This window comes from Mustela lutreola, chromosome 1 (genome assembly GCF_030435805.1).
Source record: "Mustela lutreola isolate mMusLut2 chromosome 1, mMusLut2.pri, whole genome shotgun sequence".
Classification (NCBI taxonomy): Eukaryota; Metazoa; Chordata; class Mammalia; order Carnivora; family Mustelidae; genus Mustela; species Mustela lutreola.
The window spans coordinates 152,863,323-152,878,975 of NC_081290.1; the positions used below are offsets into that span (position 1 = coordinate 152,863,323).

Consider the following 15,653-nt stretch of genomic DNA (forward strand, 5'->3'; position numbering starts at 1 on the left):
CTGCAGCATCCTGCTGTGAATAATTATGTTGATCCAGTGTGTATTCTGATGCCTTTTTTTCCCTTTGCCTAAATTATAATGTGACAATTGCGGCTCACAGCTGGCTCATCAGAGGTGGGCAGTTTGGGAATTGGCGCATCTGAATGTGCTTCTCTGTTAACCCTCTGCCTTGATTGCTTAAGACAAGACATATGTAAACCCCATGATTATTGCCATTTGTTTGGACTTTGCAAAGACTCTGCCTTCAAACATAAAGCTGCTGGGTTTGTTTTGGGGGAGGGGGGCATATAGAAGACCCCTCCCCCTCTCTCCTCCCGCACTACCCCCCTTTCCCTTTCAGACAATAAATAGCTGTCAGGCTTATGTCAAGGATGAAATTATAGGTGCACGTGAGGCCTTGATTACATTGTTTTGGAGAGATTGCTATTAGCATACTGAAATGAAGTCTAATTTTTCACTGCGGAGCTGAGTCAAAACTCAAGTGACAGAGGCAGGGCATACAGTGTGAGGAAAGAAAGGTCCGACAGGAGCCCCTGTTCTATATCGGACAGGCTCTTCTTTATTTAAAACAAACAACAAGAACACAGTAATTAATGTGAAGAACACCTCATTGGAAAAGAAAGGCCAGCTGATCAAGGATGAAATAAGACATTTGGGTTCGATAAGGTTCTTTGTGAAATTACAGTGTGTGATTTTCAAGTGTGTTTAATCCATTTGAAGGCGGCATCTAGATTATTAAGCGTATGTTTTCGCTGAAGAATGTACGGTCTTGATTTTTTTATTTTGCTTGCTGCCTGCATAATTCATTTCGTCCTGCCACATTCCCCCCTCACGCATCCACTGAAGATGCAGGCTTATGATCACCCGATCTGCGGGGTGAGTGCCTTGTTGTACTTCTGCTGTTTATACATTCTGATGATGTGAACATGTGGCTTGTTCATTTTCAAAATCCTTCATTTAAGGAGAAGTTCTTTGCGTGTGGTTTCCCTGAAATGTTTTATGGAATGGTGTGTCATATGATGGCAGATTAATAATTATGTGTTCTTTATTATAACTGTCCCTGCTCTCTGTGGTGGAAATTTAAAAATCACACACACGCACGTGCACACACACACACATATGCACACATACTCTCGTGGGGGTATGTGTGTGCATGTGTAAGTGTATGAAGGTTTTGATGCTGCAGGTAACTTGAAAGGTTATTCCATACCACTGTTTTATTATTACTCTTACTGAAGGGGGAAAAATGAAGATTTAGTGTGGAGGGAGTGAGAAGAGGATGTCCTCCCGTTTGAAATCTTGTAACGGTGAAAATTTGTAGGTAGATGCTATTTGTATTTATTTGAAATTTCTATTTTCAGTCCCTCTAAGTACAGGACCAACGCTGTGCTTATAGTGCAGGTTCAGAGGTGGATTAGCAATGGCTCCTGGGGTTCGGGAGTGGGTGGTCTGGACCAGAGCTCTAGTAGAGCAAAGCCTGGTGGGACTGTGGGGTGTCAGCTGATGTTTGCTTTGCCATCTGGCTGTTCAGATGATGCAAAGGTAAATTGAGGAAGAGGAGGGGTCCTTGAAGGTTTAACGGGGGATGCTGTATTCGAAGTGCAGGCAGAATTTGAAACACAGAAATGGGAGAGAAACACCCCGCGCAGAGTGAGACACAGAAGCCAAAGCAGGGAACTAAAGTGGTGAGAGGTCTGGTTTGGCCAGAGGCTCTCACCCCTGGCGGTGCTTTTGCATCACCTAACTGGTTATAAAAAACGCCTGCTGCTTGAACTCTATGGAGACAAAAAGTAGATTCGTGGCTTCCTAGGGCAGGGAAGCTGCTCATGAGTATGAGGGTTTCTTCTGGGGAGATGAAAATGTTCTACAGTTGAATGTGGTGATGGTTGCACCACTCTAGATGTGCTAAAAAGCATTGACTTATGTACCTTAAATGGATCAGGTGTATGTTATGTGAATTATATAGCTCATTAAAACTGTTTAAAAACATTGCTGCTGCCTGGTTCCCATACCAGACCAATGAGAATGGAATCTCAGGCCTTCTGTGACAGGTCCTCAGGTGACTGCTGTCTCAGGTGCCCCCTGGGCGGCAGCCTGGGCTAGATATTAGAGTTCAGGCTGAAGGGAGAGGTGGGCTTTACCTTACAGAGTCTCAAGGGTCATACAACAAGATTTGTGTTTCTGCCAGCAAAGAAGGAGCCATTGTAAGTTTTAAAGTAGGGGCTTGGCACATGTAACCTTTTTTAAAGCAGCTGCTCACAAATGTATAGAGGATTTCTGGAAGTTTTCTGGAAGTTGGTATGCCTGCAGAGGCTATTGGAGGTTTCCAGGGAAGAGGTGGAGTGACCCCCCCAGTGGGGCCAATGGGGAGTGGTTGCAGTGATAATGGAAAGGCAAGGGCAATGGAAGAGACCCCCAGGAAGCAGAGCAGGGCCGGTGACTGCCTGGATGTGGGACCAGCGAGAGAGGGGCTGAGGCAGTTTTCCAGATTGTGTTTCAGGGAGGACAGGGCAGGGAGACCAGATGAAGAGCGGAGAGGTGCAAAGAAGGGCAGGTCTGCAAGAAATGATGTGTAGTTTTGCTCATGCTGGACCGAGGGACCAGTGGTCCATCCACAAGCAGATGTCTGGCAAAGAGTTGGAAATGTGGCTGTGGATCCCAGAAAAGAGGCAGATCACAGAGCCTCGGAAGTTTGCCTACAGGAGCTTTGGTCAATCTGCTTCCACAATGGCTCACTCACCTGGCTGTTGGCAGGAGGGCGCAGACCCTTATGATGTGGCTCTCACTGTTGGCTGCCGGAATAGTCTCACAACATGGCAGCTAGCTCCCCTGGAGTGAGTTACCTCAAGTCAAGCAAGCGAGAGGGTGAAACAGAAGTCTATATCTTTTGTGACTCAGCCTGGGAAGTGACATCCCGTCGCTTCTGCAGGATGCTCCCTGTTATCCAGAGCAGGGTGATGCAGGGTCAGAGGTGAATGCATGAGGTCATGAGAACCCAGGCCCACTGGGGGGCTTTCTGGAGACTGGCTACCACACCCTGATTCCTGGCACTACCAAATAGTAAAAAAAACAAAAACCCAAACCAAACAGATAGTGTGGTCACTGACACTGGAATGTCTGTGAAAGGAAGGGCCATCAGACGCAAGGCAGATACAAGCTCAAGTTCAAGGAAGCAGGTGCTGTCTGGAGGATTTGTTCACTCACTCAACATTCAGGGGCTCCCCTGTGTGTCAGAGGTGGGGAAGCAGAATGTACAAGGTTCTGACTCTCTGGGCTGTCCCTCATGGAAGTTTGCTGTCTCCTGACTCTGAGGGGCCAGAGGGTGGGACAGAGAGATTCCTAGACCCCAACAGTTGCCCCCAGGGCCACGGCATGATGCAGAGCTTCAGAGGGAGGTCGTATGATTTGGAGGGAACTGAAAAAGGAAGTAAGTTTTTGCATCCTCTAAAACATTGCTGCCAGTGCCCAGACATCTTGTCATATTGCCAGGTTACTTCATTAAGGACGTTGCCACAGAGGCTACCAGGAAGGGCTGCATGAGTGATCCCACGCCAACATTAGATCTAAGCCCAGGTAAGCCAAGAATGAGTGTGGGAGTGGAGAGAAAGGAATCTTTTCTGCTCTGCAGCATATTTGATTTTACACCGTGAAGGTGGAAAGGGGAAGTCTTTTTTAGAATAAGGGTTACAGATAATATTCTATTTCTGGGAACACAGGGATAAGGTGTACCTTCTTAAATAGTGTGGCTTCTGATCCATTAAAAAGTGCGTTAAAATCTATTCCCTAAAGAAATTCACCCTATTTTAACTGTGGGGTTGGGGCTGAAGAGTTTTTTTGTTTTTTTTTTTTTCCCCTTCAGAAATGGCAAATGTTGCTTTTAAAATTAAGAAGATTAATTTAATTGTATTGAAAAAAATAGTGAGTTCTAGATCTTTAGTTTGATTATAATTTGGGAAGATGAGGAAAGGTTATTAAGGAAAAGCTGACATGGAGAAGCTGAAGACTAAGAGTGAGTCTCAGAGAGAGGACTTTGCATTCCTGAGGAGCAAGGAAGCAGGTGGCCCCAGAGTATATTTGCTGATGGTAAATTGTTGTCTACACCAACTCCTGTCCAGCCTGGTCTATATCCTTAGAGCTCCTTTAGTCCCTCTCTCAATGGAAGGAGGGCTCCCCTTAGCTGCCACATCAACACTTCTCTAACACTTGCTGATTACCCACCCCCCCACCTCTCACCCCCAGCCATTTTTACAAAGAGAGAGGAAGCCTTGTGTAGGCTGACATTTTGACCGCATTGTTCGATTTTCATTGTATTTAGTATGTAGCTAGCTTCTGTTTGAGGACAGTGATACTTGGCTTTCCATTTATGATGGTGGCATGGAGTTCTCTTTGGAAAAATAAATGGATATACATCTGAAGGGTGGTCTACATGAAAGATATTATGTAACTAATATTGCAGCTGGCAGAAATCGTGAAGGTGGTGGTGAAATGACTAACAATTAGGAAGCGTTGCCAGAAGGCATGTTAGTTTGGCTTTGATTTATTTAGTCAAAAAACTGGTTGTCTTAGCCATCTTGGGCCCACTGTAACATAGTAGCACAGACTGGGCAGCTTAAACAACAGACATTAATTCCTCTCCCTCCTGGAGGCTGGGAAGTCCAAGATCAAGGGGCTGGCATGGTCTGGTTCCTGGTAAGGGCCCTCTTCTGGTTCACAGATGGCTGCCATCTCTCTGTGTCCTCACATGGCAAGAGACTTCTGGTCTCTTCCTCTTCTTGAAAGGACACTAATCCCATCTTGGGGGACCTACCCACAAGACTTCGTCTAAACCTAATCACCTCCCAAAGCCTCAGCAACTAATACCATTACAGTGGGGGCCAGGGCTTCGGCATATGACTTTTTTGCGAGCGGGGGTGAATACAAACATTGAGGTCGTAGCATGGATGTTGTGATATCTTTGTGTCATGGGAAATGGCACCCTGTCAAGCAGTGCTATATAGCTGGCGTCCTCACATCTTGGGTGTGTGGCTGCTGACAGAGCATTCAGCCTCAGTCTCCACATCTCTGAAGTGGGATTGTAACACCTGTTCCTCTTGTCTCATGGGAGTGTGTGGAGACCCAAATGAAATCATATTTGTTCAGCTTGTGTCACTTAAGGCTGGGAAAATGACCGTCGTTTAACTGGCTTTTCATTATGCCAGGTGACTGTTGAATAAGTTGTTTTATGTTTTTACAGAAGTTTGGACAGTACCTCAAATAACACTTTAGAATAAGGTCAAATGTTACAGTGTAGTTTTGTCTTCTTGATTTTAAGATGATAATATTGATCTCTAGGATCAATTCAGGTTCATGCAAATGAAGAAAGAGTAATGGCCACCCCTCTCCCTCGCCCTACCCCCGACTTAACTTTTTCTATGGTTCCCTTTGCAGTCTGGCCAATCATATATCTTCTCTCTCCATTCTTTAAGTTTATTAAATTAGGAATTTATTGACACTTGTTTTTGTTTTTGTAAAAACAGTTCTGGATTTGGGGGCATGTCTCTAAAATATATGTTATGTGCAGCTATGGCCAGGAAGCGGGCAGGCTGCTCTTTCCTGTGCTCTGGGGAGGGTGAAGAGTGGAGATTTTTTGTCCACATTTGTTAAACGAGTCACCTCTTTCTTCCGTCACAGCTGCCTCTGACTTCCCACTCTGTGCTGAGTGACAGGAGAAAGGAAGGCAGAGAAAAAGTCCCAGCAGGGCAAGCACAGGGCCTTTTTTTCTGGCTGCCCTCTGGAAAATACGGGAACAACCTTTTCCATGCCCACAAGTTGGGGCAGCCCTTGGCTACTGTGTTCTCTGGGATGTGCTAGGTGTTTCTGGAACCTGGTAGGTGAAGGAGAGCTCGGTCTAGCAGCAATTTTGCTGATGGACAGACAGGCAGGATTTTACACTGAGCCCATATTATTCATGATTACTTCTTCTGAGTTGGGGATTTATTTATTTATTTATGTATTTGTATGTTTGTTTATGTACTGTAGAGAAAGCAGTTTTAAAAAAAACACTGAGGTTTTTGCCACCTTCCTCTGTCAATTTAGAAATAGTAATATGCAGTCTGTTGGTAAGTGCTATGATTTTCTAGTGGATATAGTTAAACCACCATGGGAGCCTTTACCCCTCTTAGATTATGATTACTCTGTTGGGTTGGGGAAAAGGGTGCCCTAATGATACAGGAATGCTTTAATAAAAAGGTTCAATTTAATACTGAGGGAATGCCTAGAGCTGACTAAAAATGCAGAAAAGCCCTCTCAGTGAGTAATCTGCAAAGAGGGAAAAATGGAGCTCGAGGTGGCTTTTAGGATGTCCTTTGTCCTCATGGCTTCTCAAAGCTCTTTTCAGATGAAGGAAGTGGCTGACACAGAGATGTGGCTAATTACATCTGTGAAGGGAGTGAAACAGTGCGACCAGCTCGGAGCAAAGACCAGAGCAACTTTAGAGAGAAAATCAGTCTGTCATATTTGTACAAATATGTGCACTTCCATGATAATTACCATAGTCATTGTTTACTATTGCTACACTATATTAATTATCTATTCAATGATAATTAAATACATAATTCTCAACATCATCCCCAAACAAATTACCTTTTATCAATTGAAACAAACCAATTAAAAATTTCAAAATGCAACCATGTAATCAACAGCTTAATACATGTTAATTATGACCAAAATTTCAATTAATGTGTTAATATATGACCTCAAATCTCCAGAAACAAACAACGCAAAAAGCAGCCTCACATAGCAATTATGGCCTCATTTGATTGACAGATATCTGTGAGTTTGTTTTTGTGTCTGACTTGGTAATTTGACTTATATCAAAAAAGCCGGCCTATTCTCTCTGCTGCTCTGAAGCCTCTGTGTAAAAAGCACACAAGAGTTGAAAACACACTGCTGCTGTCTTCTCCTCAGCTCCTGCATTGTCTCTTTCCTGCACTGCTCTGTAGCCGTTTTTCTTTACAGAGTCGTTTCAGCTGCCTCACGAGCCTGTAGAGTTGTGTAGCACAGACTGTCATCCCTTCATTTTATGGATGGATAAAGTGTGGCACGGGCAGTTCATGCAACACACTGGTGGGGGTGATTTCAAGGAGCGCAGGGCAACATGGACATGGGTGTGTTTGGAGGGCAGGGCTGGCAAGACGTGGTGGTATTGTTCTAGTTGGGGGCCATGATGAGGAAGATCAGAGCCGGGAGGAATCGTGCCTCCCTATGAGGGTGTCGGGAAGGGCTTCATGGGGGCTTGGTGGATGGAAAGGAGTTAGACAGGAAGAGATTGGGGTAGAGAATGTTCTAGCAGAAGGAACAGGTTAGAGTTTTTGTGTGGGGTCAGGACACAAGTTTGACTAGGACTTAGAGTCACTGGAGACAAGCAATGGTGAGATAAGTTAGACCGGGAAGATTATCAATCTTATTTCTTACTCTGTCTGTGCTGCTTGGTGAGAAGATTGTGTTCCACCTGAAGTCAAGGACAAGGTCATTTACAAGGTTACCTGGCATTTTTATCTGCTTTAAATTTGTAACATAACTTCACACATTGGGGTTCCATCACTTGACCATTATTTCCTTGGTGTCTTATGACCAATTCATTGTAAGACTATGTTTTATGCAAAAGAGGACTGGGGATGCTTCTAAAATAGTTCTTTTAGAAAAAAATTTTAATGGATGTATTTATTTTGAGAGAGAGAGAGTGGGGGGAGGGTTGGAGGGAGAGGGAGAGAGTGGGCTCTCTGCCGAATGTGGACCCCCCCCCCCCAAACTCAGAGCTTGATCCCAGGACCCTGAGATCATGACTTGAGGCAAAATCAAGAGGCATACATTTAACCTACTCGGTCACCCAGGCACCCCTTAAATTTTTTTATGCCCAATGTTGGGCTCAAACTCATGACCCTAAGATAAAAAATTGCGTGCTTTACCAATTAAGCCAGCCAGGCCCCCCTAAAATATTTCTTTTAAAAAAGAATATGTATATATCTCCACTCTGAAACATGGCTCCCTTAGCTGCCCTGGTAATTTTATTACAAGCTCTTAAGTTGTGAGCATGTTTTTTGTGTGTTGAAGTGGAAATCCCCTTGGAAATTCAGCAAATTGGACTTCAGTTTGGAAAGGATAGATGAAGAATAGAAATCTCTGTGTGTAAATAAGTGTGTATATGTGTGTGTATAGAAATATGATCTACATACACATATATAAACACATATGCATATGTATGTGTATATGAAATAAAATTAGATTGAATCATAAAAATATAAATATGTCAAATGTAGAATCTATTAGAGAAAGAGTTTGTTTTTATGACTCAGACAGGAGGTGTAATAAAGAGGTATTTTTAAGACTAAGAACTAGTGTGTGTCAATTTCTTTTTGCCCAAGTCGTCATCTTCTTGACAGGAAGATGAGTCACTGGATTGGAATCATAAGGCTGTAAAGAATCCTGGTGCAAATTTATTTCAGCCTGGGTATTTAGAAACATTGGCTAAATCAGTGCTTGGGTATTCGGGTGGGCTGGGCAATCATCAAAACAAATATTTCTCTTCAGTTTTTCAGATTCTGTGGATCTCCTGCTGAGTACAGAAGTTATCTGTTTTTTAAAAATATATATTTATAAAGAGGTAATACTATCTGTGCGTTTTGAAGGAGGTTGTTAAAAATGAGTGGAGGAGCATAAACACCCATGTTCGTAATAGCGTGATTCACAATAACCAAAATGCAGAAACAACCCAGATGTCCACTGATGGATGAATAAATTTTTAAAAATGTGATATGTACATACAGTGGAATATTATTCAGTCTTAAAAAAGGACATTCTGCCACATGCTACAACATGAAAGGACCTTGAGGACATTGTGTTAACTGAAATAAGTCAATCACAAGCGGGTAAATACTCTAGGATCCATGTCCATGAGTTTCCTGGAATTGTGAAATCCCCAGGGGCAGGAAGTAGAATGGGGGCTGCCAGGATTGGGGGGAAGGGGGAGTGGGGAGTTTGTGTTTCCTGGGGACAGAGTTTCAGTTTGGGAAGACAAGACAATTCTAGAGATAGTGGGCGCTGAGGGTTACACAGCAACGCAAGCATACCTAATGCCGCTGCCCTGCACACTTCAGAATGGTTAAGATGGTCGATTTCAAGTTACATATATTTCCTCACAATTTAAAGAATGAGTGGAGGATTTTATTTAGAACGTGGGAAAGCAGAAGCCTGAGAAATTGGCATGGCCAGACTGTTGCCTGCCACAGAAACACTGATGAGCCATGAGGTGAGGCAGGAAGGCAATGAGGCTTTCTTCCAACTGAATTGTTCTTTCCATCAAGTCTTCCACCTTCATTTCTGTCCTCATAACTAATCTTGTCTTTCTTACTTACCCACTGTGTACATTTCTCCTTTCACCTCTCCATTTGCTCAGGCTATTTTTACCTCCTCACCTTTACTCTTCTTTACCCTTGGAGAACGCTCACACCAGCATCTTTCTTCTTCCAGGCTTCTAGTCTCTTTTTCTCTTTTTTAAGGCACAAGATCAACAGTAGGGGTAAAGATCTAGTGACGACTCTTTTTGGCTGAAAGGTAGGGTTTTGATGTTGGTCACTTCCCACAGCGACAGCAGTCAATAGCACAGAGAGAATGTTGCTGACCGTCAGAAGAGCACATTAAATGCTTTGGCTACTTTTCCCATAATGGAGAGTGTGATGTGGTGTTCCTAAATATAGTTCTGGAAGAAGCAAGTGGAGAAAGAGGACATGAAATTCGTTTTGAATCTTGTAGTCTCAATTTCAATCTAAAATTCATTTCATTTAGGATCAAAGTTTTAGGATACTTCTTGTTGATTTCATTAATTACAAATTATTGAGATGTTTAACATCATGCAGAGAGAAACACAACAATGGTGCTTTGACCATTTTCATGTGTGTAGTCAGTGGCTGATAATCTAAGTTAAACCCATGCAAGTCTGGACTTTCAGAGATGGGGAGGAGATGAAGTACTAGTCTGGGATCCTCAACACATAATGTAGGTTTTATCTGTTGAAAGTAGAATGCAAGGAAGGGTCAGATCTGATCTTCTTGAGGGATGAGAAGTGGTCAAAACACTTTTACTAATTTCATCTCAATGGGTGGGGGTACTTGCTTTCAAATCTTACAGAGGAATAGCCATCTTACCAAGGTTACAGTAGATGTGACCACACAATTAAAAGCACTAGGTAGTAAGATACTACTAAAATCTGCTTCAATAAAATGTAAGTCTTCAAGGCCATATTTATGTTTTATGGGAACAATAAATTCTATTTTAAATAGAACAAGTTCACTTCTTGTGAAGTAATGTTAAAGCATGGGTCAAACCTGTTAATTGTTGGAAGATCATCTTAAGAAAATTACTTAACGTATTGAAAAAGATTTTAATTTTTTTTTTCTTGAAAATAGTGATCCATTATTTCTATGGAAATTGGGACCATGGTCTTTAAACGTTCTGCAATGTTGATTTACAAAAGCTTAACATTATCTATTTAAATACCACAGATACTGTAAAGCTTAGCGTGAAGGCTAATTTTAATAGAGTTTGATTCTTATATATTATCTTAAATTCGCATTTGGAGAGAACAAGCTAATTTTACGATTAACCGAATCATTAAGATCTTTTTATTCTAATCTTACCAAAGGGTCCTGTATTTAAAAAGTTATATCCATACTGGATATAGTCTAATGACAAAAGGAAGTATAAAGAAACATTGAGGTTTGTTTGTTTATTTGTTTGTTTTTAGTATGTTTGTGTTGGTAGAGATATTAGTGATTAAACTCAGAATGTATTTTGTTCCTAGTTAAGAGAGAGGAGGGGTGGCTGGGTGGTGCAGTCGGTTAAGCATCCCACTTTTGGTTTCTGCTCAGGTCATAATCTCTGGGTTGTGATCTCAGGGTTATGAGACTGAGCCCCATACTGAGCCCTGCATCAAGCCCTGCATTGGGCTTTGCACTTAGCAGGGCGTCTGCTTGAGATTCCCTCTCCCTCTGTGCCACCCCCTCCCCAGCACACTCTTTCTCTCTAAGGTAAATAAATCTTTAAAAAGAAAAAAGAGAATAAATGTGTAAATATAATGGTGTTTTGGGGTCAGAATTTTACTGTGGATGAAGGAGGGACACAAATATGGAAAAGGGGGAATGTGAGGAAGGATCTCATGGTATTAGTTTTGAGTTAAGATTTAAACCCAATTCTGTCTGACTCTGGGTTGTTGTTGTTGTTGTTGTTTTTTACATAATCATCTTAGAACATCAGGCTGCTGGTACCTGAAAGTAAATGTCGAATAGTCTCTAAAGCGAAGACATATTTTGAGAAAATTCATGGTAGTAAAGACCAAGTTAATACTTCCCTGAATTGTGTGCTACTTGAGTTTGAGGAAGTGGACATTGGAAATGGAGTTGTACTGGGATTAAGTATTTCTGGCACTAGGGGGTGCATGGGTGGCTAAGTCCGTTGAGCATCTGGTTCTTGGTTCCATCTGGGTTCAAGATGGCGGAAGGGTTGTGGAATCCATCCGTATCTGGAGACCGCACTGGGCTCCAGGATGATCAGCAGGGAGTCTGCTTGAGATTATCTCCCTCTACCCCTCACCCCATGAATGCATGGGCATGCATGTGATCGCTCGCTCTCTCTCTCAAATAAATAAGTAAAACTTACAAGAAAAAAAAAAAAAGAAGCCTTGCTGCAAGTTTCAGTTCTGTCTCTGTCTAACAGTGTGGCATGGGGCCTTAGTTTTCTTGGATATAATCACTGGTTGGTCCAGTTGATATGTCTGTTGATTTGAGGAATTAAAATAGCTTGATACTTGTACAGAATTTCTAAAAAGATGACTGTGGCTGAAATAAGGTTTAGAGGTGAGGCTGATGAGGAGGGCTTAGGAGTACACAGTGGTGAGAAATGGCTGCAGAGAGATGTAGGGCTTGGCTGGTTAGGGGTCTGGAAGCCATCTCTTGGAGTTCCCATTAATTACAGGCCAAATGATAGTTCTTGTGTGTGTGTGTGTGTGTGTGTTTCCCCACTCTGAAAATTTAATAGTCATTCTATAATATCATTTAATATTAAAGACAGAGTAAAATTTTCCCCACTTATACTTTGTTCAAGTCAGGATCTAAAGAAGGGCCTTATAATGCAATGGGTTGGTAAGTCTCTCTCTTTCTTCCCAGTCCTTCCCTCTCTTTAATAACAGCTTTACTGAGACATAATTCATGTACTACACATTTCACCTATTAAATTATACAATGCAATGGCACACTGTTGTGCAACCATCATCACAATCAATTTTAGAACATTTCATCACCCCAGAAAGAAACCCTGTACTTGCTTATAGTCATTCTTCATTTCCTTTCAATGAACCCCTAACCCTAGGCAAATACTACTCTATTTTCTGTCTTTGTGGATTTGTCAACTGGAGACATTTCATATAAATGAAATGATATCATATAATATGTGGTCTTTTGGCATCTTTCACTTGTGTAAGTTTTCAGGACTCATCCATGTTGTAGCATATGTCAGTACATCATTTCTTATTATTAATGAATAATAGTCCATTGATGGACATTGGAGTTGTTTCTACTTTTTGTTTATTATGAATAATGCTGCTGTGATCATTTGCATACAAGATTTTGTGTGGACATTTGCTTTAATTTCTCTTGTATATGTCTAGGAATGGACTGGCTGGGTCCTGTGGTAACTCTATGTTTTACATTTTGAGGAGCTGTCGGACTGTTTTCCTGCACTATTTTATAGTCCCACCAGCATGGTGTCCCACCAGCATGGTGTTCCATCAGCAGAAGGGTCCACTTTCCACATCCTAACCAACATTTGTTACTGCCTGTCTTTGTTATTAAAGGCATCCTAGTGGCAGTGAGGTGGTACCTCATCTTAATATTGGGTGGATATGAGGTGGTACCTCCTTATAATTCTGATTTACATTTCCCTGATGGCCCTTGGAAGGTTTTAAGTGGTGTTACAGATTTTACTGTGATTACTCTTACTGCATTGTAAAAGATGGATTAGATGGACTCAGGAGATAAGCAGATGAAAGATGACAGTAGACACACTGGGGTAGTGGTAGTGAGGATGGTGAGGCCTAGATCCCAGGGGTATCTAAGAAGTGCAGTCTGTGGGAATTTGTGATTGGTTTTATGTGGGGCTTGGGGAGTGCCTGCAACTGTCTTTCCTGCTCAGGCAGCTAGGTGTAGGGGGTAATGCCATTCATTGACCTAAGTGTCAGAGTAGGGTGGAGGGAAGAGTGCTGTGTGTAGATTCGAATGGTTTGAATGGTTGAGTCTGAGGTGAAGTGCTTGTTGTCAAGAGAGGACATCTGGAGAGGTCTCTGGGCTGTGGTATATCCGCTATATGGTTAAGAAACTAGAAGGGAAATAGAGGTATGTTACCGTTTTCCCACCCTCAAGAGGAGGGACATGGGAAGGAAAGCAAGACCTTCTCTGTGCCAGGCTCCGGTACTCGGTATGACAGCACAGAGATGACCAGGACAGGATACCTGCCCTCAGGTTTCTAAAGCATTCTAGTGGGAGGAAGAGGGATTAGGAAGAGTGAAGGTGGCAGGAGGAGAGGATGGAGAGAGAGAGATGGTCACACAGCATCTGTCAAAATCTACTCATTCAGTTCATATTTATTGAGTGTCTGCTATGTTCCAGATGCTGTTCTAGGCACTGGGGATCCAGCAGAGAAGAAAAGAAAAAATTCTGCCATGACGGATTTTAAATTCAGTTGGGGAAGGTGGGGGTGCCAAACTATAAAAGTTAAGTAAATTACATATGATATTAGAAGGTTATAAAACAAGGAAAACCTAAAAATGTCGGGAGGTAGGAATGGGGTATAGTGAAGTGGGAGATGATGGTGGTACAAGTTTAAACAGAATGACCAGATGTGAAGGTGAGTCTTTTTTTTTTTTTTTTTTTTTAAGATTTTATTTATTTGACAGACAGAGTTCACAAGTAGGCAGAGAGGCAGGCAGAGAGAGAGGAGGAAGCAGGCTCCCTGCTGAGCAGAGAGCCCAATGCGGAGCTCAATCCCAGGACCCTGAGATCATGACCTGAGCCAAAGGCATCGGCTTAACCCACTGAGCCACCCAGGCGCCCCAAGATGAGTCTTTTGAGCAAAGACTTGAATGTAGTAGGGGGAAGTGCCAGGTAAATGTGTGGGGAAGAGCATTCCACACAGGAAATGTTGGTGCAGAAGTCTGAAGGCAGAAAGTTTAAGAAAATTTAAGGAATAGCTGAAGGCCAGTATGGCCAGAGTGGAGTGAGGGGTAGGTAGGGTAGTAGGAGATGAGTTCAGGGAGAGGAGTTTCCAGGGGTTGGGTAGGGGAGAAGGGTAGGTGTCATATTATGTGGGTTCTTATGGGCCTTTGTAAGGAATTTGGCTTCTGCTCTGAGGTAGGAATTTATTGGATCAGAGGGGTGACATGATATGACTTAATGGCCTGAAAGTATCGCCCCAGGTGTTGTACTGAGAGTTTATGGAGATGGAGATGCCCCAGGTGGGATCAGGGAGGCCAGCTGGGGAGATCAGTGTAGCAATTTTGATGAGAAACAGTGATGGGTTGGGCCACCATGGCACGTAGGGGTTGGATTCTGAATTGACTGCGAAGGTACAGCCAGTGGGATTATGTGACAGACTGGCTGGTTTTGCGACCCAAGGGAGGAGTCAAGGATCACTCCTTGGTTAATAGCCTGACTCAGGAGAAGGAGAAGACGGGTGATACTGAGTGAGTGAGGATGACCACCCAGGAGAAGATTTGCATGGAAGTTTTGCCCTCTCTGTTTGCCATATCTAGTACAGGTCTAAGAACAGTTGCTGAGCCAGTTGAGGTAACCTGAGCAGTCAGCCCACAGGAGGTGAGGAGTTTCAGGGGAGGCTTGCGACAGAGACAGAAATGTGGGGCATGTTCCCACCCCTGCAGGCAGGGGCACAGAACCCGCAGGGATTGTGCTCTGTGCAGGAAAAGCGGGTTAGCAAGATAACCAGCTCTGCAGTCCTTTTTCTACCTCTCCATGACCAAATCAGAGATATTTCAGGTGGGATACGATGACCTCTAAATCCTTTCCAGGTCTCAGATGCAAGATTCAGGGTGGGACTCTAGACGCTTGGTCCTTGGCGTGTGTGTGGAAGAATCTTAACTCTCATTTCTGGAGCCTTGTGAGGCCTTTTCCTTTAACTTTTTAAAAAAAAAAAATGCATGGAAATACGGTTCTGGTTCTCAGTCCATACAGAATTCAGTGGAAGAATTGCAATTCCTTCAATTTATTGAAATTTGTTCCAGGATAACGTCTCTGTGAAAAACCCTCTAGTAAAGCAGATTTGTGTGTGTGTGTGTGTGTGTGTGTGTGGTAGGGAAACTGGAAAGAGGTTGCCTCAGTCTATGACGGACTTTGATTGGCATTGCCTCTTAAATTTGTTATTTCTGGCAGAAACCTTGTTAACCTGCTATTTGGAAATAAATGATGAGGGGACCTTACTTCATGAAAAGGTACACTGGTAGAAAATGGTCTCTGATTACTTAACTGATTTATTTTTTTAGGAAATACATTTATAATTCTAGAATATTAATTCTTAGTGGACATTTCACTGTCAAATTTGGCAGGAAATGCTTA

At 42.7% G+C, this 15,653-nt stretch overlaps 1 protein-coding gene across 10 annotated transcripts in view; it reads left to right on the top strand.

Annotated features, from left to right (window-relative positions):
* The window catches only part of MSRA (methionine sulfoxide reductase A), a 432,124-nt gene that overhangs the window by 103,273 nt on the left and 313,198 nt on the right, over positions 1-15,653 (top strand). Inside the window, exon 1 of one of the 10 annotated variants that reach the window (XM_059177104.1) lies at positions 3,522-3,573. The exons of the other annotated variants lie outside the window; for them this stretch is intronic. Within the exon in view, the coding sequence (XP_059033087.1) occupies positions 3,537-3,573 (37 nt within the window). The 5' untranslated portion in view covers positions 3,522-3,536. Of the gene's footprint in view, positions 1-3,521; positions 3,574-15,653 lie in introns of those variants that run through there. 10 annotated transcript variants of the gene reach the window in all.